The sequence below is a fragment of the Neomonachus schauinslandi genome, chromosome 4, assembly GCF_002201575.2.
Source record: "Neomonachus schauinslandi chromosome 4, ASM220157v2, whole genome shotgun sequence".
In the NCBI taxonomy this organism is placed as follows: Eukaryota; Metazoa; Chordata; class Mammalia; order Carnivora; family Phocidae; genus Neomonachus; species Neomonachus schauinslandi.
In genome coordinates this window covers 179,110,237-179,135,770 of record NC_058406.1, presented here as the reverse complement: position 1 = coordinate 179,135,770, position 25,534 = coordinate 179,110,237, and the positions used below count along the sequence as shown (strand labels likewise).

At 51.5% G+C, this 25,534-nt stretch overlaps 1 protein-coding gene across 1 annotated transcript in view; it reads right to left on the bottom strand.

The window, feature by feature from the left end:
* TG (thyroglobulin) overlaps window positions 1-25,534 on the bottom strand; it is a 239,796-nt gene that overhangs the window by 14,934 nt on the left and 199,328 nt on the right. The window contains exons 42-45 of the mRNA XM_021688468.1: window positions 20,475-20,639; window positions 19,297-19,464; window positions 5,019-5,200; window positions 3,184-3,291 (exon numbers count right to left, since the gene is read on the bottom strand). Of these exons, the coding sequence (XP_021544143.1) occupies window positions 3,184-3,291; window positions 5,019-5,200; window positions 19,297-19,464; window positions 20,475-20,639 (623 nt within the window). The remainder of the gene's footprint in view (window positions 1-3,183; window positions 3,292-5,018; window positions 5,201-19,296; window positions 19,465-20,474; window positions 20,640-25,534) is intronic.

Genomic DNA, 25,534 nt, shown 5'->3' with positions numbered 1-25,534 from the left:
AGGGGCATGAGGATGCTCTTCAGCAGCAGAGAAACCCAAACTGGCCATGCCAGAATGAGGATGTGGTTCAGAGTCTGTTGGAGGAGCCCACTCCCGTGGACTACCTCATGTTTAGGTCTGAAACAGACCCCTCTGGGCCCTTAACACTCAGGAGCCTCACCAGCAAGGCTGTTACTTTAGAGAGAAGGGCGATGCTATGGGTTGAATTGTGTCCCCTTAAAAAAGATTTGCTGGAGACCTAACCTTGGGACCTCATAATATGGCCTTCTTTAAAACTGGTGTCTTTGCAGACATAACTAAGTCAAAATGAGGCTGTAGCTTGGGCCTCAATCCAATATGACTGGTGTTGTGATAAAAGGGGGAAATTTGGACCCAGACACACAGCGGGAAGGTGGCCATCTACAAGCCAAGCAATGCCTTAGGCCACCAGAAGCTAGGAGAATGGCCTGGAACAGATCCTTCCCTAGAGCCTCCAGAGGGAGCATGAGTCTGATGACACCTTGATTGACTTCTGGCCCCCGGAACTGTGAGACAATCCGTTCCTGTTGTTATAAACCACCTGCGTGGGGGACGTTGCTAAGGCAGCCCCAGGAAACTAATACGGGTGGGATAAAAGCATTATTGATTCTGGCTAGAATCGCATGGATCCTTCCGTCTTGTTTTGCTTTGATCGTTCTGGTCCTCAGGGAGCAGATGCCTCTCTGGGTTTGCCACTGTATATTTTGGAGCCCAATGGCGTGTGCATACGTTTTAAAGCTTTTGATGGACTTGCTGCAAGAGCATCAGACCTTCTGTTGTAATCTGTTCCTTAACAGGGAGGAAGGCAGAGAACCAGACTCCTGCCCTGGACACGAATCCCGGGAGCCCTGGCATTTGGGAGACATGGCCAAGGCTTCTTCTACAAACAGCTTCCCATGCGGGGCCTCCCAACCATGGGTGCCCCTGGATGACGAGGGCTCCTTCCATCCTCACCCAAACCACCACTCTCTTCGTCGTCCTTTCTCTCCAAATGCCTTCTTACCAGAACCTTCAAGGGCCATTTATTTTCCTTCCTACAACATGGGGGCAGTTGCTTGAATCCTGGAAGTGGATTGGGTTGGAATTATAAATAGTTCTAAACAGAGAGACAGAAAGACTGTGTGGTGTAGTGGAAAGAGAGTTCAGGGGGCTCAGAGAGGGCAGGACTAAGTCACTGCTCTACAACGAACTGCCACTCATCCTTGGGGAAATCCCATGGAACTCCCTGAGCCTCAGACTCTTCTTCTGTAGAATAGCAATGACCATTTCAACCCTGCCAACCTCAACAGGATTCTGGATGTTTGTGTGAAGTGTTATACAAGCTGAGTAATCTGTGGGGGGGGGACAAGGTACATAACAGGTGCTTAGGGAATAGAGAACATCAGAAGGACTGTATCAGTTCCCTAGGGCTGTGGTCACAAACTACCACAAACTTGGTGGCCTAAAACAACAGATATTTACTGGCTCCCAATTCTGGGGGCCAGAAGCCCCAAATCAGTGTCATGAAGTGAAGTATCAAGGTGTCAACAGAGACATGCTTCCTCTGGAGGCCCTAGGGGAGAAGCCAGGTCTTGCTCCTGCAGCTCGTGTGGATTCTTGTCTGGAATCTGGTGGAATTGGGTGGTGCATTCTTCAGCTGCTGTTTCTCGGCTCATGGGTGCAGCAACCCCTCCAATTTCTGCCTCCCTAGTCACGTTGCCTCCTCCTCTTCTATGTACCTTCCCTGGCCTCTCTCTGGTAGAAACGCTTGTGATTGCCTTTAGGGCCCACCAGGATAATGCAGGATAATTTTCCCAGGTCAAGGTCTTTAACTTAATTACACCGGCAAAGCCCCATTTTCCTTATAAGGTTGGGACCTGGGATCTTTCAGTGGCCATATTCAGCCCATTATATAGGGAAGTTGCCAATTATAATGAGAAGTTAGGTATGTTTGTAGGAGTTCCCTTGGTGTCATTGCAAAGAAACACAAGTGAAAGAATAATTTCTGTGCCACGTATTATTAATGTCAAGCCTGTAAAGGGAAACCAGTGGCCTCATTTAGTGGATGAGGATACTGAGGGTCAGAGAGGCAAAGGAGCCTGCCCAACTCTGCATAGCTGGTGGGGCCAGACCTCCAGCTGTAAAGTTGACGTTCTTATGTCTCATCTCCCTGACCCCTGACCTTCTGTTATCTGAGAATCCTTAACCCGGAGGGCTGACCATCATCACAGCACATATTCTTCTGCCCTTGGCGGGGTATGAGCTCTTCCCCGAGAAGCTCCAACGTGAAGTGGCTCATCTGATGTGATTTATGGCAATCGCACCGGATTATGTGGGAAGTTGCTGGCCCAGCCGGGAAGGGGCCTGGGGTTTTCTGACATGGGTGAATGGCTCAGGACTGCAAGGTCATGACAAAGTAGAACACGTGACCCCAAGTCCTCCCCCAACACCCTGGGCATCCATGTGCCCGCTACCCTCCTGGCATCACTGTCCAGCGGGTGGATGTCAGATGTTTCCCCCGCCACCCAGCCTCTCTGCTCCCATTGTTCTTTATTTTTTAATCTTGTCCTTGGCTTCTGGAACACGCAGGGCTACACTCTGTACCCGTTCGTTGGTTGACCCTTCGCTTCCCATGTGCTTTCTTTCACTTACTTATTATTTCTCGTCTCCATTGTGATTGTGATTTTGTACCTGAGACTTTTATTATAAAGTATATTGAACATATTTTGGAAGTAGGAATGGTATAGAGATTAGAGGTAATCCAAACTTTCCTTTTGTCGCAAAAAAAAAAAAAGTCAACAAAACAGCCTTTTATACTTCAGAAAGCCATTTTCTTAAGTGAAGCTAAGCGCTCAGGTTTTGGAGGCGTAAATATTCAGGATTATTAAAGAAACCTCCTCCCCCAAGCCAGGTCAATCCATTAAGAGAGCTAACATTGGATTTCCAAAGTGCCTCCTCTATCTGCTATTTTGCTCGCCCTTCCAACAATACCGTGCGAGAAAGTGGCGATTACTGTTACACCCATGTTTCAGACACTAAATGACAAGTCCGATGTCACCGAGGCAGGACTTGAACCTCAGTCCTGCCCTCTGTCGTCGGCTTCCCTGAGGGTCACAGAATGGACACAGAGCCCTGCCAGACTCCCTTCACTTGCTAACACCCGCTGTGGCCACGCGGCCACCTTACCTGCTGTGGCCATAGCTTTCGGGAGCGTGGTACATGAAGACATTCCCTCGGGCCCTCCTTGCCCAGTGGCTGGCCATGTCGATTATGGGACAGGTGATAAAGTAGTCCCTGGTCACATGAGGACAGAGGAGGGAGTTTAGTTATGGGTCGTTCTATAGACAACTGTGCCAGGGACATGCTTCTCCCGGGCCAGGGTCCCCTGGGCCACCAGGCGCCTCGGCACCGGCCTGCAGAGAGCACTCACGGGCGTGCCTCTCGCCCAGCTGGCTCCATTGCTGGCAGCAGGTCCAGCCTGGGGTCTGGCCGGCAAGGTCACCCAAGGTCATACAAGGAACCCGTGGGGCAAGCATCTTCCCAGCACATTAATTTTAAAGACTTGGGAGCAGAACACGCTATAGTAAAATAAATACAATATACTATGGAGCAGAACACAAAAGGATTGTACATTTCGAAAGAAGGCAGAGGAAATATCCTCAAGGGAATTTCATGCGTATGATACATTTAGACCAGTGGCTCTCAGCTGGGGACACGCCCACCCCCCAGGGGACACTTGACAATGTTTGGGGGATGTTCCCACTGTCACAGCTGGAGATGAAAAGGTTCTGACTGGCATCTAGTGAGCAGGGGCCTGGAATGCTGCTGAACAGCCTATGACGCCTGGGACGGACCCCTCATTGAGGAATTATCCACCGGAAATGCCATAGCGAGGAGGTTGAGAACCCTCTTCTACATTCCCAAAGCTTCCCATTTGTTCCCCCTCTGGGGTGATGGGAACATGTTTGAGAAGCATCAGCTTGCAATGGTGGGGTCGTGCGTGGGCTGGTGCTCAAGCTGCACACTAGAAGAAGCACCAGGCCCAGTCAGAACCAGAAAGACCTCAGGCGGCCTGGAGCCCAGCGGGTTTTGAATCCCAGTCAGCGGTCCTTGCATCTCCTTGACCCTCCCTCTCCTCATCTGAGAAATGGGACCCATGGGGCCCACGCCGTAAGGATATTGTAACAACGGAGGCTGGTAACAGCCATGAAACTCTCTCAGTGCAGAGGGTCTGTCTACCCCTGTTTTCTGGCTGTTGAGATGAACTCTTTTGTTGAGTCTGCAGGGCAGCTGGAGTGTTTCTAGGCAAGGCTCTAAGGGGGGGGTGGGGCCAGCCACTGGGGTCTGACAGGGCACATAAGGCAGCCATGCTCCATCGCATGAAGAAGAGAGGTGGTGAGCAGGACCGGGCTGGAATCAGACCTACGGGAAAGAGTCACACCGCGGCAGCCAGATGGAGGGGTGCTGCCAAGGAGAGGCAGGGAGGCCACTGCCTGAGCCTGGCCGGGAGGCAATGAGGGCCTGAGCTAAGGGGGAACTGGAGTCTGCCTCCTCAGTGAGGCCTTCCTTGGTTACCTGCCCTCCCTCACACTTCAGCTCTTGCCCCCAGGGCACAGATGCCTTCCCAGCCAGCTGGAGGCCAAGTTGGGGCCAGAATGTAGGTTTCTGAACTTCAGCCTTGAGCTTTTTCAACACCCAGTCCTGACTGGGTGATGAGCCTCTCAGGGCCCAGAACTGGGACATCTGTGAGCTCTTAGAGTCCAGTCTGGGGCTGGGCCTCTAGGAACAGCTGTTGGCTACATGGTTGAAAAGAGCTCTCCAGTACAGGGAAAATCAAAGCCTTTCTGGTCCCCAAGATCCCAGTGGGCGGGACCACGTTTTATTCTGAGCTAGTGACTCTGTGATTGGAAACCACAGACCCCCCGGGTGGGGAGACCACAGCGGGCAGGGGGTCTCAACACCCGTCAAGCTGCCCCTTCGCAGCACAGTCCGGGGCACCTCCGTGACCCCGGGCGGCTCACCGGGTGGCGTTCTCCAGGGCCCGGGAGAAGGAGGCGTACTCGTCGGCCGAGTGCTGTACGGAGTAATACCACGTAGCTGCCGCCTGCACGCCGGCGTCCGCGTCCTCACCGCCCAGCGAGTTCTGCAGCGCCTGGTAGAAGGCTGTTTTGCTACTGGTCCGGCCTTGACTTTCCTCAAATTGCTTTAAAAAGAGACAGGGAAATGCCCAGTCAGCTTCTGAAGGGCTGGAGTCAGTCTCCCAGAAACCCTTGCTCTAGAAGTTTCTCGCTGGGAATCGGTGGGACGTGGTGCTGCCCGGGTTCGAATCCCAGCTCCACTTGTCCTAGCCGTGTGACCCTCCACAGGTGGCGTGGCCCCCTCCGTGTCTGCCTCTGCCTGCCTGAAAACAGACACAACGGAGCGTCCTCCGTGTGGGGTCGCAGTGAGGACCAAAAGGGTTAACACGCGAAGTGCTCAAAGTGGTGCCTGGTACTCAGTAAGTGCTCAGTAAATGCGAGCCATTGTGGCTGGTACAGGCCACCCTGTGCTTGAGCCCCTTGCTCCCTCAGCCGGCCTGTCATCTGGTTTTGTTAAGAGAGCTATCTCCAGTTTCATCCGCCGACTGGATCCATCAACAGACGAATGCTTCCTGCCCACGTTTACACTGATGAACGTCCTCTCCGTCCGCGGCCAACTGCGTGCTGGGCCTGGGAAGGAGCCAGGCGCAGGCTGTCGGAGCTCCCTGCTCTCACGGGCCTCACGTTCTGGTGGGTGGAGGGGAAGGAAGCGAATAATTGTACAGTTTACCAGGGTACCCGTGCTACAAAGAGAAACAGACGGGGTTGACAGGGATAGGGCGGGGGCTAATTTTTACAGAGTGGTCAGGGAAGGCTCTCGGCTCTCTGGGGATGTGTGTCCATGTGGAGCTAGCTAGCTTGCTTGCTGGCTTTCCCTCTCTCTCTCCCCTCCCTCCTTCTTCCCTTCTTTCCTCCCCCTTCTCTTCTTCCTTCCTTCCTTCCTCCTTCCCTCCCTTCCTTCCTACCTTCCTTCCTTCCTTCTTTCGTTCGTTCGTTCCTTCCTTCCTCCCTCCATTATTCCTTCCTTCCCTGTCCCAACATTCCTGCTCTCTGCATCAGGGCAGTCTGGGAGGACCATCTGCCTCGCCCAGGACTCAGTTTCCTCATTTCTGAAGACAAGGGGCAGCAGAAGGTCAGAGATGCTGCTCTCAAGTGTGAGGCACAGACCCCAGGGCCCTCGCTCAGTCCTATGATGGGTGTTTACATATTTCTAGGCTCTTATATCAACAGCACGATATGCTTATCAAGACACCCTGGCATGTTTAAATTGTTTTTCTAAACATTTCCAAGCATACAGGACCTGTGATTAGAATTCGAGGTGTGGGTATGACCAGGAAGCGGCCCTTCCTGTCTGAGACACTCTCTCAGCTGACGCCAGTGGGCTCACACAAGAGGGGCCAGACCAGTCGGTGGAGTAACTAAGCCAAGCCTCATCCACCGGCTCAGGAGAGGTGAGGGGAGGGGAGCACCATTTTAATTCTATCTATAACGTGTGTTTCTTGGAAAAAGATCTGAGGCAACTATGGCAAAATACTAATATCTGTTAAAAATGTAGAGTGAATACAATAGTAGTCATTATATCAATGACTTTCAAGGATTTTTGACCATGATCTGTAGTCAGAAAGACATTTTATGGATTGGAACACATGCGCGAGCACGCAGAGGTCTAGAATAATGTCCGTGAAGGACATTCGTGCTTGAGGCTCTTCCCGTATGTTCCAGAGCTGAGGCCTCTAGTCTAACCTGTTCAAAATGCTTGCCTGCAATCACTTGAGCTGACTTCACAACCTAATAGTAGTTCAGGGGAGAAGCTGCATTATATTATTCTCTGTCCTTTTCTGAGTGTTCGGAATACTTTATAACAGAAATATTATAGAATATTTATATTCTATATATAAAAAAATCTTGGTAGAATATAAAGAAATCGTGCACATATCTCTAATTATTGCCAAACATTGAACATGCCTGTTTCACCGAAGTATCAAAATCACACGTGAATTGGGAAACTGCATAGAATCAGGGCCAAATTCCAACACAACATACGTTGAAAGGGCTGAGCATAGTTCTGGGCACATGGGCAACAGATGTGAGGATTATTAAGCTGCCCCCAGGCCAGGGCAGGGGGCCCAGCACACGCTCAAGATGCTGAGCCCAATCCCCAGATGCTGTTGGTGTTTGCTCATCTCCGGCTCCAGAATGACCATGTGGCAAAAGGGGCGCATGGGGTTCAGTACAGTGCCAGGCACCTAGTCATAGGTGGTGCTCAGCAAACGTGTTGGACCAATGATTAGTGAAGACCCTGGCCTACAAGGACACAGGCTTGAGGCCACAAGGAGACTCAAGAGTCGAACCTCTTGGGTTCAGATCCCAGCGTTGGAGAGACCCGGGCTTGGATGCTAGCTTTGCCCCTTATTAGCTGTGTGACCCTGGGCAAGTTACTGAATCTTCCTGTGCCTTCATTTCCTCCTCTGTAAAATGGGCACAGGAATATTACCTTCTTCATAAAGCTGTCATGAAGCTAAATGAAATGATAGCTACTGATTTCTCAGCCTGCGTGTTACCATTGCTCGGTATTTGTAGACGCAATCTTGTGCCCAGCCCAGATGGGTCAGGGAAGCCCCTGCCTTAGAGACCTCATCGATGTTGATCCCATCGGTCCTGGGTCCAAACCCTGGGAAGCCCCTCTTCCCTACCCCTGCTGCAAAATGACCAGCCCCACCTAACGGGTAGAGCGCCTACATGAGTTCCTTGGAAACTATTTTCACAATGAGGCAGCTTTTAAGAGGGGCAGGGCACCGAGCCCGGACATGGCTAGAAGAAGTACCTCTACCATATAATAGTCTAAACAGTTCCACAGCTAGGGAGCCAGAGGGAAGGGCCTGCTTTGGGCTCCCATGAGACTGTGATGGCTTTCACATTTCCAGGGGATCTGAGCCAGGCTGAGACTAGCTGGGGCGCGGCCTCGCTGGCTGGTCAACATTCTAGAGACGGCTGACGTGAGGTCCCCGGCCCCGGGGAGCACGTGGGAATGCGAAGGGGGCCCTTTTCCAGCAAGAACTGCATCTCCTCATTCTTGGCCAGGACCGAAGCGCAGATGCTGTTGCTGGTTTAATTAGAGAGTCAGCAGGAGGGATGGGGGCCACCACGTGACGCCAAGCACTGACTCCCACAAGCTGTAATTACAGGCGTGATCCGCCGAGGAAGCGGGTTCACTGCAGGCTGGGCTGTGTTAAGGGCCGTCAGGAACTGGCACGTCCTCTGTGCTTGTGTTAAAAGGACTGCCATTAATTTGTCCTACCAAACAGTTAGAGCCCGTAGGAAACTTTCGAGACCGCGCAGGGCTTCACCGTGGTCTGGAATGCCCCGTGGCCTCGCGCACGGAGCGTGGGGTCTGTATTTGAGAGAGGCAGGTTTGAACCCGGCTCTGGTGTGTGACCTCGGAAGACTCATTGCCGTCAGTAAATCTGCTCGGTGAATATTCCTCTCTGTGCCTGGGGTGGATGTTAGAATCGAGTGAATTAGTGATTACCAAGTGGCTGACACATGGCCGACAATACATATTCCTACTCTCTCTCCTCTAGCCAGTAAGTTATTTTTTTTAGAGATCTTATTTATTTATTTGACAGAGAGAGACACAGCAAGAGGGGGAACACAAGCAGGGGGAGTGGGAGAGGGAGAAGCAAGCTTCCCGCCGAGCAGGGAGCCCGATGCGGGGCTCGATCCCAGGACCCTGGGATCATGACCTGAGCCGAAGGCAGATGCTGAAACAACTGAGCCACCCAGGCGTCCCTTTAGCCAGTAAATTATTGAAAATAAATGCCCTTATGTTCACTGCAGGGTTGGCAGACATGATGGAAAAAGCTTTGCTGGAGGGCCTTTACCTTCCATTCACGATTTCATGCAACAAATTTCTATCGAGCACCTACACCTGCCGGGAGCAAGTCGAAAAATTTGAGATGCATCAGGGAACAATGCAAGTTCAATTCTCTGCCCTCTGGGGGCTTTGAGTGGAGCTGGAGAGCCTGGCGGATACATGGCAAATTGTGTAATATAGAAAGTGTGGTGGTGATGAGGATGCGACACAGACAAGGGCAGCAGGGCAGGGAAGAGGCCTGGGGGTGCTGGTGGGTGAGGGTTGAAATTGTAAATGGAATCATCAGGGTGGGCCTTGTGGAGGATAGCTGAGCCAAGACTCGCAGAGGTGAGTGTTAGGGTGCGGGCAGCTGGGTGAGGAGTGGAGGCGATCGTGGCCAGTGCAGAGGATGAGGACAGAGGAGATAGAGGTGAGGCAGAGGGAATGGAGAGCTAAGCAGCTGGTGTGGCCCCATCCTGCTTTTGCTTCAGGAGGGGCCAGGAGAAGGGTCCTCCATTGTGGTCTGCAGGTGCCGCCTGCTGGAGATGGGGGTCCATGTGGGGGTTGAGGCAGAACAGCTATCTGCCAGCTATCCTTGAGTTGGAGCCCCCTGTTCTGGGGCCCTAGTAAGGAGCCCACTAGCTGCTGCTGCCTACTGGTTCCTTCCCCTGCCACTCCAATCCTATGATGTGGCTTCAAACCCCAAGGCGATCCTCAGAGCTCCTCCCCACACCCCCCCGGCTGGCCCTCTTATTCTTAGGGAAATGCCCATCTGGAGCCCTTCCTGAATTCCCTCCTTCTTCTTGGACCCAGAGACACCCCCCTCTTTCCCAAGAGGCTGAGGCCTCCCTGCCCAGGGCTCTGGGACCCTCCCCTGCACTTCTTCTTTGGCATCATTGGGAGAATCCTCTTGTAGGACTTTCAATGTGCAGCTCTCCATGACTCCGCCCCCCACCGAGGGCCAAATGCCAACGGGTGTCCCCACCAAGGACGGTCCTGCCTGTCTGTCTCACCTGGGCGTTGCCAGCTCTGGGGTGTGCACTCAGTAAGAGTGTCCCCACAGCCATCAGGCTCCTGCCCTCCCCCCACCCAGTTTCTCCAGGGTCACTGATGTTGCCCCTTGACCCACCCTTCAGGCAATGCTGGCGCTGTCCACCCTTCCCGTCCTGGCACTCTTCCCCTCACCCCAACTCGACAATCCTCTCATCTCCTTTTCCCTCACCTGCTCTGCTTCAGGCTTGTTTCTGGAACCCTTCTGCCGTCTTGCCCACTTTCAAATGCTGAGGTCCCCCAGCTGCCGTCCCGGCCGCCTTCTCTTCCCCTTCCGTCCAGACATGCTGAGAGGTGGTACTCTTTCTTCCCTTTGCTTTGATAATAACCGGCAGGTTAATGAATCCTAAATTTCTCTCTAGTCTGAACCTCAGACCCGCATATCCAAATATCTCCCAGCTCCTGGGAACTTCTCAGGTCCCTCGAACTCATGAACACAATTGAACTTCATCATCTACATGTGTTCTTCCCCAGCTCCAGAACCTTCCCCTGCTCTTTCCCCATCCTCAATCACTAAGACCAGTAGCCAGTCACCTGATTAAAAAAGAGATGTTTACTGACCCCTCCTACTCCCCCACCTTCCCCAACATGCTACTGTACCCCAATCCTGAGGATTCTCCTCCTAGTACATCTTAACCACCATCCTATCGACTCCTCCTGCCCTATCCTTGCTCATGCTCTCATCAGCTTCTACCCCATCCTGGGGCAGAAACACTGACGGTATCTCTGGCAGGTGGGGATTCAGAGAGAAGTGTACACAGAAGGTCCTTACACAATTTTTGTTCATTGGTTACTCTTGAAGTTATGCAGAACAGTTATGACATCATAGGTTTGAGAAGAAGAGACCCAGAGTAGACTCCCCAAAGGAAAAAACAGGCAGCCTTTCAGAGTTCACCTGATTCTTGCAAGTCTGCATGGATAGATGCATGCGTGAATGAATGCCCCCAGAATCCCAGAATTCTCTGGAGCTCTGAAGTAGATAAAAACAAATAATCATTTGCTCATTTAATGAACATGAATTAAAGGCCTCCTGGGCCCACAACTGGGGATCCAAAGTGAACATGACATGGTTCTTGCCGTGGAACAGAGCTGGTAAAGTCAGAGAGGCAACTCATCAGTGAGCAGACTGCCCCCATGGAAACCGGCTGAGGGTTTGCATCTGGTGGAGCTGATGGTGCAGAGGGTTCTGGAAGCACAGTGGCCACTTCTGCACTGCACACGCTCCCCACCCATCAGCCTTCCCTTCCCCTCGTCATCACCCATGCCCTGTCAGGTCCAGTGGCCCCACCTCTGCCCCTGCTCACGCCACCCTCAATGACATCTGACACTTGACTTCTGCTTCCCTTCAGAAATACAATTTTCTTGGCTTTTGTGACATCAAGTTTTCCTGGTTTTCTTCCAAATCTGTATCTACAGCTCTGACCTTTCTCCTGAAATCCCACCATGTATACCCAATGGCCAATCCAAGGTTTATCCCAAATCTGGTTATTTCTCACTGTTACCATGCCTACAATCCTTATTTAAAGTATCAGCTTGCTCCCTGGACCTCCCAACACAGGGCAATCTGGTCTCTACTTCCTTTGCCACCTCTCCATAGTCAACTCTATGTGGCCAGAATGCTCTTTAAAAGAAAAGAAAAAGATTAATCAGTATAATCACTTCCTAGCGTAAAACATTCCAATAATTGCCCATTGCAAGTAGAACAGAATCACTCTCCTGATGCCGATGAGATCTCATCTAACGGGTCACCGCCAACGCATCCCACTTCCTCTCTACCCCTCATCCATTATCCACGGCGTTTCCTAGCCCTCCGGCCTTCTATGTCCTCCAAACAAGTCCTGCTGCAGGGCTTTTGCACTAGCTCTTCACCCAGATCTCCCCAGAGCTGGCCCCGCCTCATCCTTCAGGTCTCAGTCCTGCCTGCCAAAGTGCCTTGGATTCGTGTTTCCATTTTCTTCAGCACTTTTCAAGATCTGGTTTTTTAAAAGATTTATTTATTTATTTTAGAGAGAGAGAGAGTTGTGCGGGGGGAGAGAAAGAATCTCAGGCTGACCCTGCACTGAGCACAGAGCCCAACAGGGAGCTCCATCCTAGGACCTTGAGATCATGACCTGAGCCGAAACCAAGAGTCAGACACTTAACAACTGAGCCACCCAGGCGCCCGTCAAGACCTGAAATTCTTAATGTATTTGCTCACACATCATGGTCTGTGTCCTCTCACTAGAACATGAACTGCACAGGCTTTATCTGTTGGGGTACAACTTTCCCCCTGCAGCCTAGAGGTGAGCCCCTTAGTGAGTATACGTTGGACGTGTGCATGAATTAAGGCGTGGACCGTTCCTGCCTCTTCCACTTATTGTGGATGTTAAGGGGCCCACTACTCCATCTGGTGCAGTAGGCCCAGTGCCTAGGGCCCCCCATAACTTTAGGCCCCACAACATAAATGTCCCTTTCAATTTCTTTTAAAACCAGAAAAAAAATAAATGTCATCATAATACTGTGTCCCATTCATCTTTACCAGTGCAGTCATAAAATATGCTTACTATTTTGGGGGGATAAGCCAACCCTGCCGATCTCCGGCCTTCTCTGAACAGAGCAGGATCATCCCACCTGGCGGGGCCACAGAACACTCAGGCATGGCGCCCTGTGTGAGCCCGGGAGCTACAGCGCTAGAGTGGAGGGGTTGCAGGGTGGCCCAGAGCCAGGGACCCGACGGGGCTCCCTGGTATGGGGAACTGTCTCCTTTGCCTAGAAGCCTCCTGATGACACTGCAGGAGACAGGCAGGGGTGGTCTCACTGTGCCCACCGAAGGATAAAGAAACTGCGGCTCAGACCGGTTAAGCAACTTGCCTGAATTGTGTGACTGAAGCCAGGAATTGAGACCCATTTTTCTGATTCCAGGTCATGGGCTCTCCACAGGGCCCCGCCATGCCCGGCTCGGGTCCAGACCCTAACACCCACCCACTCAAGTGCCTGTTTTCGGGAAATGGTGTGCACTCATGGGGACTCCTGTACGCTTCTCTGCTATAATCTGTCACCAAAGGCTGGATATTCCTGAGCTGGGGCTGGTGCCAGCGCTTCGGGCTGCCAGGTGCTGCTTCCAACTCTCAGACGGGCTGCCTTCCCCTCCCCACTCCCCAAAGGGCCCCCACTCCACCTGCTCCTGGACGGGGCCAGCATCTGCCCAAGCTTGGGGCACGGTGGCGGCGCTGTTTCTGATTTTTTCTCGCCTTCCTTAGAGATGCTTGTGCTTGGAGGGGAAGGCAGAACAGTGCATCTTGGAACAAATCTGCTTTTGATCATGCAAATTAATGCCCAGTTAATGTAGGCAGACTGTCAATTTCACCAGTTAGAAAGAGAGAGAGAGGAGAGAGAGAGAAAAGAGGGGAAAAAAATCCCTACCGCAGCGACTGATGAATTTCAACAGAAAGCTGCTACTTCAGAAAATAAGATCATTCTCCGAGAGCTGAGGCTTTCCAGGCATCTCAGGCAGCCGTGATGCTCCACGGGTATGTTGTTAACTTTGCTGGTGTCATTAGGACTCTCTGTGTGGCCCATAGCTGGCCTGGGGTGGGAGGTGGGTGAGGGTCTTCACATGGACTTGCTAGAAGCCCTGCCCACCCGCCCTCCTTGGCCTGTGGGATTTGGAGGGTCTCTGCTGAAGTGATGGGTGGGTCCAGGAGCTCCCTTGGGGCGGGAGGGATGCCTACCGCTCGTGTGACTTCCCCCGGGAAGCCGGACGGTATGTGTTTGTGGGTTGGGCTCTGGATGGTATGAAGGCAGTGTTGGCATAAGGAAAAAGCATGTGTGTGCGTCTGCCACGATTTGGAAAACTGGCTCGGGTCAGGTGAGGTGATTCAGTGGTTGTATGTCCTTTGTATTCCTGCTTTCTCAGGAGAATTCTCTGGATCGGGGACAAAAGCTTTGGACACTAATCCTAGTAATACCTTAAAGAACTAGGTGAAGAACTAATATTTATTGAGCATGTACTAGCTGCCAGACACGGCTGCATATATGATTCCGTTCAACATCTTAATGAGGCTATGGACTAGTCATTTCCCAATTTTACAGATAAGGAATCTAAGGCTCAGGTTCTGGGGAACCCCAATGTTCCTACTGGCTTGGGGGGTGGGGTCCTGGTCAGTTCCTTCATCACTGTGACCCTCTTGCTGGTGAGGCCCTGTGGCTCCAGCAGCCCCCTCCTCCCCAAATGCCTCTTGAGGCCCAGCACTAGGATGTCCATCCCTCCATCTAGTGTCTATCCCACTGTATTTTAGTTATTTACTTCCGCTCATTTCCCATCTCCTTGCCTGACTGTGAGCTCCTTGAGGGCAGGGACTGAATGTGTACTTACACCCCAAATACCCAGCATGGCCTCTGACACATAGTAAGTGGCCTCACGGAGTGTTGCATGACTAAACACACAGGTCTTGGTGTTGGGAAAACGTGGGTGACACCTGCTCTAGGCTGTGGTGGTTTTTTGTGAGGTCCTGCTTCTTAGCACAGATGGGCAGGAGGAGCTAGGCTGATATGGAAGGATTCAGGACACAGAATCACTGGGATTGAGGCCCTCGGGAATGTGCCATCCTGGGGTTCCCCTCAGCTAATGTTAGCTGGACCCAGGTACTGGAATCTTCTGGGGGGGAAATGGAGAAACCCACAAACCCAAGTCTGAATGAGGGTCATGAGCAGGCTGAGGCAAGGGAAGGCACCCCAGGGTCATGCATGAGCAGGTATTTTGAGATAAATGAATAACTTCAATACTGTGTGTAGAGGGCAACTGGTAGCTAGGTTCCCACTTGTGTGTCCACATGACGATGTTGTGGTCCTGAGTTGGCCAGGATTCTGAGGACTCCTCTGGGCTACGATTGCATCTGGGAAGGGACGGGTGGTGCTGATGCATTCGCCATGCCTGTCCTAGGGTTTGGGACATAGGGGGTTGGGAGCAAAGCTCCCCCTTTGGAGCCAAAGGATCTTCAATGACTTGGCTTTGCAAGTGACTTGTTTGATGACCTTGGGACAATCATGAAACCTCTGGAAGGCTTCTTCCTCAGTAAAACGGTGTTAAATACCAATTCATGGGCATCTACCTCCCAGGGTCATGGTTGAGCTACAGTGAGAGTGGAGGTGGGACTCTGAGGCCCTTCGCACACAGAAGCCCTCGTTATAGCTGTGTGACCTCACGAGTACCCACCAGACTTGTGAGTGTGTGGGCAGCTCTTGGAGGGAGGACCTGGCTCTTTCCAGAGGGGCATACCTGGAAGAGGATGCCTTTGAACTTAGATCCAGGATTTAGATTTGGATTTGAATTCTGTTCTCTCTCTGAACTGCTTTCCCGGCTGAATAGATCATAGGTCATAGATCATAGGGTTGTTTGGGATGAATTATTTCCTTGAAGACTCCTGGGTTAGATTCTGGCACATACCCAGGTCTCCCAAATTTCATTCTTTCAATCTAATGAAGAGTCATTGAGCCATTACTGTATACCAGACACTTCGTAGCACCGGAGATAAAGTAGAAAACAAAACTGATAAAACAATGCTCACGGACCTCACATTCTAGTTGGGGAAGAAATACCATAGACAAATCAATGTATAGTATGTCAAGGGGTGCAAGTGATGAGGAGGGGGAGCATGGTAAGGGGGAGAGAATGCTGGGGATAAGGTTGCCCTCTCCATCTGGGGGGGTCAAGCAAATACTCTGAAGAAGCAGACCCTGAAGACGTGAGGCAGCGAGTTATCTGGAGAACATTCTAGAAGAGGGAACAGCATGTGTCAAGATGCTAAGATGGAAGCATGCTCAGCATATCTGAAGAACACCAAAGCGATCAGTTGGCATTAAGCACAGTGAGCATGGCGGGGGATAGCAGGAGGTGGGGTCAGAGGGCAAACAGGGGCCACATCGAGTAGTGGTCATTGTAGGGACTACGGCTTCTCTGAAGCTGAGGCCACGGGAGGGCTTTGAGTAGGGGGGTGACAGGATCTGACATAATGTAGAGGGATGGTTCTGGCCACTGTGGTCCTCACAGATCACAGAGGGTGCAGGGAGCTAGTTGGGGGCTAATCCTGGAGAAAGATGATGGCATGGCTCAGGGTGATGGCAGAAGAGGCGGTGAGGCTGGATGGATCCTGGGTGCACTTGGAAGATAGAGCCAGCCGGGTTTGCTGACACAATGCTGGTAGGATGGAGGGGAGCAGAGTCATGATGACCGTTAGCCTACAGCCCTGCATGCAGAAGCAGGATTTGCCGTTTACGGAGATGAACTCAGCAGGAGAACATGCTGGTTGGGGCGGGGCACAGGAGAATCAGCAGCCCCTTCTGGATGTTAAGAGCGGGAAGCTATGAGACATCTGAAGGAAGATGGAAAATAGACTGGGGCAAACCAATCTAGAGTCCAAGGGCAAAGCCCAGGCTGCACATATAAAGCTGGGCTGGAGGGACCCATCCAGGAGACATCAGCACATAATGGCATCGCAGTTGCAGCTCTGGCTTCCAATTGGACCATCACTACCCCCGCTCCCTCTCAGTTCCCCAGATGAGTTCTTGGCAGGACGCAGGCTCACAAATCGACGCAGCGGCTGGACTAGCACACGTTCAGAAGAGAACGAGCGGAGAAGGGAAGCAAGAGAGGAAGGCTCTCACCAGGCGTACATGGGCCCTGGGGGCCTCTGCCCCAGGACTGGGGTTTGGATAACAACCGTGGAACAGGGCTGGCAGCCGCTCCACCATGCCCTCCCCGCGCCTTCCCTATGTTGGTGCCGGACTTGAGGGCACACGTTCCCACCCATGCCCCGGTGTGGGCAGTGAGCTCCTTTGGCAGACACCATCTTTCTTCGCAAGTGCACCAAGGCAACATCTCCTTGAAAGTCAATGAGAGGAATGAAAACGCATTGCTGAGGAGGGATCCTAGTCCTCTGGATCCAGACTCCTGGCTGGGGGCTCAGAGATCAGGACAGAGCCAAGAGACTCCCAAACACGCTGCAGGACAGGAAGAGGGAAGACCAAGGCAGCCACATGGCCACACAGCCCTCTTACAATGGGCTGGTAATACAGATGTTACAGACTGGGGCCAGCACAGCCCCAAATCCAATGGTAAGAGCCCCACCCGCCAGACCTGCAGGTGGAGGGGTATGGGAACTAGCTGCCAGGACCTGCACCCTCCCACCTGTCCAGGATGATCCCCAGGCTCCTGGGAGTAGAAAAGTAGTTCTTCCTTTCTCTAAAATCAGAGATGGCTGGGATACATTGTCAGCACACGGTCCAAAGAATCAGAGCTGTGAGCATATAGTCTCTTCTGCACAAAGATCCCCACATCTCCGTAGGGCATCGTAAGATGAGATGTTGCCTGGGGAAGGGTCCAGGGCGAGTGGCTGTCTCTTTCCACACTGCTCATGCTGCAGAGCACCATCTCCGGTGTGGAGTGTGTCAAGGGTGCAGCATAAATCTTAAAACATTCACTTCTTTCTCATCCTTTAAATTTGTTATGTTTTCGTGACTCTTTCATAGAAATTCAGCATATTAGTACAGGAGTACACATGCATATGATTTATGCTTACATTATGAAGGGCTAGATCAAAAGCCATTCGAAGACCCGTTACTTTAGAGAAGAAAGGCCCAGGGCTCGTGGTGGAGAAGGGGCATCTTGGCTCAGTCTGGTTCGATAATTAAGTTACAGCCCCTTGAAGTCAGGGCTGTGTTATATGTGGGTGCTCGGCAGGAAAACACAGTGATGGATCAGATGCAAACGTTCTTTCTCAACTGGACAGGAAATAATAATGACTAAGTTCTACTCTACACCAAGCCCCCCAGCACACCTACACAAACCACCCCCAACAAACACACACACACACGCACACACACACACTTTCTCTATGTATCTATACACACACACACACACATGCACGTTATATGTAACATGGGCATGTATGTATAACTTATGCATATAGGTATATTAGTACTATTAGTAATATTAAATTCATAATATCCTTTTTCACGCTGCTACACCTTCTGAGATAGCCAATGTTAATGCCTGCTGTATAACTTCCCACACTATAAGCCTTTCACAAAGAAATATAAAATTATGCACACTTATGTATTTACAGATGGATACAGGCTGGCGGTTTTAAAAAATACGGATGCCCCCTTAATTTCACAATTCCTCTGCATTCTTGTTTTTTATTTCCATTTAACAACATGTCATAGGCATCCCTCAAGCCAGGAGAGATTAATCTGATTCACCCCTTTCACCATCTGCATAATATTTAATAGTTTGTGTGTAGCCTAACTTCGTCCACCATTGATCTGTTAATGCACATTTGGGTTGCTTCCAACATTTTGCTACAATAATTCGTACTATGATAAATACTCCTGTGTGTGTGTGTGTGTGTGTGTGTGTGTATATATATATATATATTTCATGTCAAAGTGGTGTTTTTATTGCTGTAAGACAGATTCCCCTAAGTGAGACATACTACTGGAGGGAACAGGAATCAAATGCAAGGCAATGCAGGATCGTGTGAGGCTGCGTGAATGATTTTTTTTTCAATTCCAGCTGTGCTGCCTTATATTCAACAGAGCTGGGCAGAGCCCCATGCTGAGCATGGGTGTCTGCTCCCCGGGTTTCATGCACCGTGGCCACCATCCCAGGCCTGATGACTTAAAATATCTGTTAAGAGCAGCCTGACAAGGACGGGGGGCAGGCCACAGGAGAGCGTGCTCAGCCTCTTCCAGGGTGAGCCACATCCTAGTGAGGCATGAGGGCATGTGGTCAGAGCAGGAAATGAGTGTTCAAACAGACAGAAGACCTTACAGCTTTCTCCCACTTCGCTGTGTCTCCAAGCAGCCGCATGAAGTCGTCTTTGCCAGCTGCAGGGTACACCCCCTGCCCAGTTCTCCCAGGGAAGAAAACCCGCATGGGGCCAGGACTAGAAGAGGTGCCACCTTGGCCACCCCCTCAGTGGGGCAAGTGTCCTTCAGGGGGCAGGATTATCCATTGCCTGGAACCCCAAAGCTCACAGAGCTCCTTGGTCAGCTTCTGCGCGCTGCTTCCCACGGTGATTCACTCACAGATGGAGTTTGTGGATGTGGGGGTGAAGGTGTCTGTGTTGCTCACAACCCTGCATGTGTCCCATGTCTGAAACAGGTCCCCCCATTGCCGTCTCCCAAGCTCCTTATAGGGCCTTTGCACTTAGTAACGCTGTAGAGATTATTTTGTAAATGAGCGAATCAGTCAGTGACTCTGGACCACCGTCAGACTTAGAGGTCCAGAGCCACCGAGGCACAGCCAACAGGGGACCTCTGAGGCTCCTCTCCGCCTACCTTCACGGCTTTTGCTCTGTTGATGAGCCCGTCATCTTGAGAACTCCCAATCAGCAGATCGACCTTCGTCCGCGGAGCCCTCTGAAGCGCTCTGACTGGAGCCTCTCGGAGGTACTGGCCATCAACCACAGGACCCCAGTAGTGGAAAGGGCCACTCACAGCCAGGAGCTACATTGGGTACAAAGGGAGGCCATTATGCGTACAGATTTTATCCTTCTTTTTAAATGGTTCTAGAAGAATCAGTTACATTGCTTCGCTTAATCAGATTTTAACTGTAATGAACGCTGATGCTGGTTATCCATCTGGGGCTGTATTGGACAATGTAGTAAAATGATAAGAACAACAGGCAGGAAGGACACCAGGCCAGGAACTGGAAGGCAAGTCTCGCTCTGAGCAGGTCCCCAGAGCTTCCCCACCAAGGTGACAACAGAGCCCCAGGGAGGCATAGGTAAGCCTGAGACCATAGGTGTGCAAGTGAGCAGGAGTAGACATTGATTTAGGAGTAGGTAGGTGGTCGCCAAAGGCAGGATCTGACAGGGAAATTCATCAGCTCTAGCCACTCTTTCAGGAGCCCACACTTGGGGGAGCTGAGGGTCAGACCTGCTCCAGATCTGTGAGTCGAGGCCCATGGCTGAAGGCATCAAGCCCTTGGCTCCAATGACAAGTTCCTCCTGCTAGTGTCCCCTTCATCAATGTCAGGGACAGCCAGTGACTGTGGGCTGTGAGCAGGATCTTTTCAGGCGGAAAAGGGAGCACATAGCTGTCCTGTCTACGAGGATGGGGTGGCCCAAATCCACTGCAGGTATGACCATCATGCTCCATTTGAGTGGCTGTGACCTGCCAGAATGCCACCACGGTTCTGGCACAATCAAGACCCTTGACGTGGTTCACTTCATTTTATCCTCCTACTCTATAAGGCCCACGTTACATTTTACATTTATATTCTACAGTTAAAATCCAATGTGCAGAGAGACCTGTCCACCTTGAGTACCCATGCTTGGTCCATTATGTGCCGGGCCCACGGTTGGTCCTAGGGGTCAGGGAATGCACATTCGGGCTCTGGCCGGTCATCCACCTCCTGTGTGGCCTTAGGTGGGTCAGGTCTCCTTTCTAGTCCTGGTTTTCCATTTGGAAAAGATCAGAGAGTGTCCCTCCCCAACTCACACAAAAGTGCCCACCTTGGTCTGGGCGTCATTGAGGACACTGGCAGGCTTCTGGCGGAGACAGGACACCATTTCTTGGATGGACGAGGTGGGGCAGCTGACTTCCTCTGCCAAAGCGGCTGCCTGCTGCTGAGCCCTCTCCTGGCTGATGACAGCAGCTGGGGAGAACGGAGAGCCACCCTGGAAGAGAACGCAGACTCAGGATGAATAGTCTAGATCGTCTCCTCCCCCACCACCCCTGCTCATCAGCCCAGAGACCTCGGGGCCACATCAGGGCTCTGCATCGTTCATCCACACTCAGAAGTTCCAGGACCCTTCCTGAAGATGCCCACAGGCATTCGGGAGGTCAGGACTGATAGATATCATATCAACACCGCATGTGATCTTGAACGAGTGTCTCTCTAGGTCTCCGTTTCCTTACCTGGGAAGTGTGGGCCTTGGACAGAGTGATCATTGACTAAAGTTGTATATTGGGGCCAGGGGCTGATGGTGGTTGAAGAGGGATAAGGACCAGAATTATCCTTGTCCACATCACCCACCCCCACCTCCCCGGTCTCCTTAAATAGCAAGTTTCCTGGCTCAGTTAAGACAGAGTTGGACTTGCAAATAGATGCCCACCTAGAAGGTGATGGAAACACAGTCATTGTGCAAGTAAATTTTTCCAGCAGAGTCAATGCAAGTCTCCGTCAAATGCTGGCTGGCTGGGAGGCTTTCCCCTCTAGGAATGCAGGTGGCAGGAATGCCAGGAGGTTCATCCCCAGGCCTAGACTGTTGGTGGGATTGGTCTTCTGCCCAGGTGGAAGAGGTGGGCTCAGCGCCTTAGCTAGGGTGCAATCCCAGGGCCTTCCGTCTGCAGACCACCCCCAGTTCAGACGATGCTGCATACTACAGCATCAGGGACAATGGTTGGGGGAGCGTGCAGTGGGCATACCTGCACCAGAACTCTTACCAGTACCACTGAAACTGGTAATACACAGCAAGGGCCATTGCTCGATGACTTTGTCTTTTTTTTTTTAAGATTTATTTATTTATTTCAGAGAGAGAGAGAATGAGCGCTAGGGAGGGGCAGAGGGAGAGAGAGAGAAAGAGAAGCAGAATCCCTGCTGAGCAGGAAGTTCAATGCCGGGCTCAATCCCAGGACCCTGACATCATGACCTGAGCCAAAGCCAGATGCTTAATGGACTGAGCCACCCAAGCTCCCAGAGGACTTCGATTGTTAACTCAAGAGCTTCCCCCACTTTATCTCATTCATCCTCACCAAGGCTGTGTAAGTTAGCTGTTGTCATTGTCCCCATTTTCACTAATATGAAAATAAAGAAATAGAGAAATTCAGTAACCTGACCAAAGCCACAAATGCTGCCAGAGTCTGAGCCCTCCTATGGATGCAGGCAGCTGGGCTCCAGAATTTTTGTGTTCCAGGCCCCTGGGCGGAGCAGTGGGTGAGCTCTCTGAGCAAGCTCTTTACTAAGGGGCCTGCCTGCCTCCAACCACTTGCCAAGTGCTCACCCTCGAAGGAACTTTGTGTCTCCTGCAATCTCTGCAACAGTAATAGGAGGCAGGTATAACCACCATCCTTATTTTGCAGACAAGCAAACTGAGGCTCCAAGAGGAAAGGAAAATTCTCATTTATCGAGTATCTAATAGGTACCAGGACCTGGGAGCTTGGCAACAACAAAAACTAATAATGATGGTTAATATTTACTGAGTAATTTCTAAGTTTTGGGTATAGCTGTAAGCACTTCGTACATATTAACTCATTAAACCCTCTCCACAATTCTCAGAGGTAAATGTTATTTACCCCTTTCTCTTAGATAAGGGGAAATTAAGGCACAGAAAGGTCTAGAACCTTGGCCAACATCACACAGCGGTGACTGGCAGAACCAGGACCCTAGTCCAAACAGCCCACCTTGGCCATACTCTCAACCCCACATTATGCCACATGTGTTTTTATATCCCGAACAAGATGCTGTGTTCTTGAGCTGAACTGTACCCTCTTACTCCAATGTAAAGGGAGCACTGATCTGTCTGACTCTAGAGAATATGTTTCCTTCTAGACCCCACCCTGAGCTAAAACACCGGAAACTGGTCACAATACCAGAAATGCAGCAATGGGTGTATCAGAGGGTGCTGCTCTCACTGGGTCTTTGAGAGGATCATTGAAGAATAGCAGAGGAAAGCATTCTGGAAACTGTAAAGGGAGGTGCCCATGTCCACCTGTTACCTGAGTCATCAGTGCTATTACCCACTGTGTAAAACAGACAATAGACAGATGCCCAGAGGGGAGGACACCCATCCTCTTGAGATTCCAGCTGGACAGATTTCCTGAAGTCAGGGAGCACATTTCAGCATAGCTTCCAGAAAGTTCCAGTGGTCGTTATGCCTCATAGTCAGGACTGAGGGCCATGGGCAAAGCACGGGCATTGCAATGAGGATAGGCCGTCCTGCAGGTAGGGCTGAGAGCTGAGGGTAGCCCTGGGTGGGGTGGGGAGAGGGCAGGGTCTGGGGCTGGTTCTGGCCATAAGTAGGGCTGAGAGTCCTAATCTCAGCAGCTAAATGCAGTCCGGTGCCCTGAACACAGCCTCTGATCTGGCTTCCTACTCCACTTGGTGACTTCACAAATTACCCAGCCCCTTTCCCTCCTGAGTCACATGGACACAGTGATACCAGCTCCCCACGCTTCCCCTGAGGGTGAGATGCCTAAGAATCAAAAGAGAGAACCTCAGTGGAGTGTTCCTCATGTGTCCTCAGCATTTTACAGATATTGCTTTATGCCTCACGACCATCACATGAGGCAGATGATATTGTCATCCCATTTTATAGATAAGGGGCTCATGGCACAGAGACGCAAATGACTTGCTCGAGATCACAGGATTGGGTGGAGGCCAAACTGCAGTCTGAACATGGGCAGCCAGGCTCAAAGGCCAAGCCCTTAGCCACCCGGTCAGCCTTCCGTATGCACTGGGCAGGATCTTGATGAAAGGTGGTGGCACTGTTAACCATCTTATCTCGACTTAGTCGTCAGGACCAAGGAGGAAACTTGTGGCCAGAGTCAGGTCAGGCCAGTTGCAACCCAAACCCAGAGAGAGCAGAGCACATAGGGTGTGGATCATGACAACAGCAGTGTTATCCTGGGGCCTGGGAGCCCTTTCTGACAGCTCTGAGCCACTCAGAATGGGGCTGGTTGCTGGGTCCCCAGACCCAACACAGGGAGCGGTCATCTACATTGTCTTTCTGTCCTCAACTCATTTAGGTAAGCTCAGAGTCTCCTGTTGTCAGCAGGATTGGCTACAAAATGCACAAGGCAAGGTTCCTGCACCCTTGAACCCCAGCCAGTGGCGTGCTCTGAGATTCAGCATCTGTAAAACAGAGTCCTAACGCCTGAGCACATGGTGAGAACGAGCAGCCGAGAAAGTAAAATACCCAGCCAGCCCAGAGCCAGGAATTCAACCACAGTGACAATACGCAGGGGCAAGGTGATTCTGCCTGCAGGTTTCTTTCCAACGATGAGGGGTCCGGCTTTCCTAAGAACCACTGGATCTGCTTTGTCTTAAGAGAACACATGCCCGTGCACACACGCACACACACACACACACACATGTGCTCAAATTAGTCAAGGTCAAAGCCCCATGTTCTGGATTGCAAATTGAGCTGGCAAGCTGCAGGCCCTGAGGTGGGGCTGCTGAGCCTCCCTTGGCCGCAGGTAGGCTGTGGGGGACGCTGACGTTGGGAAGGGGCCCTCTAATGTTTTCAGCACTGTGTGTGGCTATAAAAAGCTAGAACTCCTGATACCGTGAGGAAGTGGTTAAAGGCGTGGGTTACAGCGATACTGCACGATGGCTTAGAGAACTTTCCTTTCCCTCAAGTATATTGTTTTAATCGATCTTGCTGAAGGAAACGTCTTTCTTCATGGAAAATCGGTGGTTAAAGAGTCAACGGCCGGCTCAACCCTGACTTTAAAGCACTTGGATGGAGAGCAAAGGACGGGCTGGAGTAGGGTGTGCTATGCAGAGCTGCACAGAGTGCAGGGGCTCTGGGGACAGAATGAGGTCCGAGGCTGGGGCCTGTCTCGAGTCCATAGACCAGGCTGTCAGCCCTGTCTGAAGCCGGCAGAAGGACCAGCTTCATACTCCAGCCCTGTTCCTCACTGACGAAGGGACTCAGGGCGAGTGACTGACATCTGGGGGCTTTGGCTACTCCTCTGTGAATAGGAATGACGCACTGTACTTTAAGGGTCATCATAAGGACATGCGCAAGATGGTGGGGGTCCTGTGCACAGGGGATGTTGTATTCCTATTGCAATTAGCACCGTGGGGCCTAATGGGACCCCTGCAGTGGGTGGGGGCAGCGGGGTCTTCAGCCTGCCTGGTCACACAGCAGTCTTGCGGCTGGCCCTGGGCTTGCACTTATCTAAATCCGACTTAGCTATTAAAGGGCAAAGAGTTTCCGCTTGTTGTGTGTGTTTTTCTAACTTCAGAAATAATGCAAGGCAAAACTCCAATTGCTGACCACTCTTTTTTCTCCCTGGAGCCTCTGAACATCGTCAGGGGTCTTGACCTCTGTCAGTCACTACAGTCACCTCAGAACCAGGACCTGCCCCCGTCTAAGCACGCATATGAACACAGACAGTCACAGACAAGAAAGATACACTCACAATATAGTCGCACACAGACACACACATTCAGACACACACAGTCGCAGGCAGAAACACACATGGGCACACTTAGATACACACAGACATACGATAGCACACACATAAACACCAGAAGTACTTGAAATGGACAGCCACTCCTAGAGACTGGGGGAAGCATGGCAGATGGGTTCAGGGGACTTATTACCCACATGAGCTAGAAAGGAAAGGAACTGGGTCCCAAGTATCCCAGCATCCCCAGAACAGGGCCTGGGACTCAGAAAATTAGATGAGTGAGCCTGTGAGTGAGTGAGCCAGTGACTGTGTGAGTAAGGGCAAGGATGGATGGATGGATGGATGGATGGACGGATGGACAAATGGATGGATGGATGGATGGTTAGATGGATGGACAAATGGATGGATGGATGGATGGATGGATGGATGGATG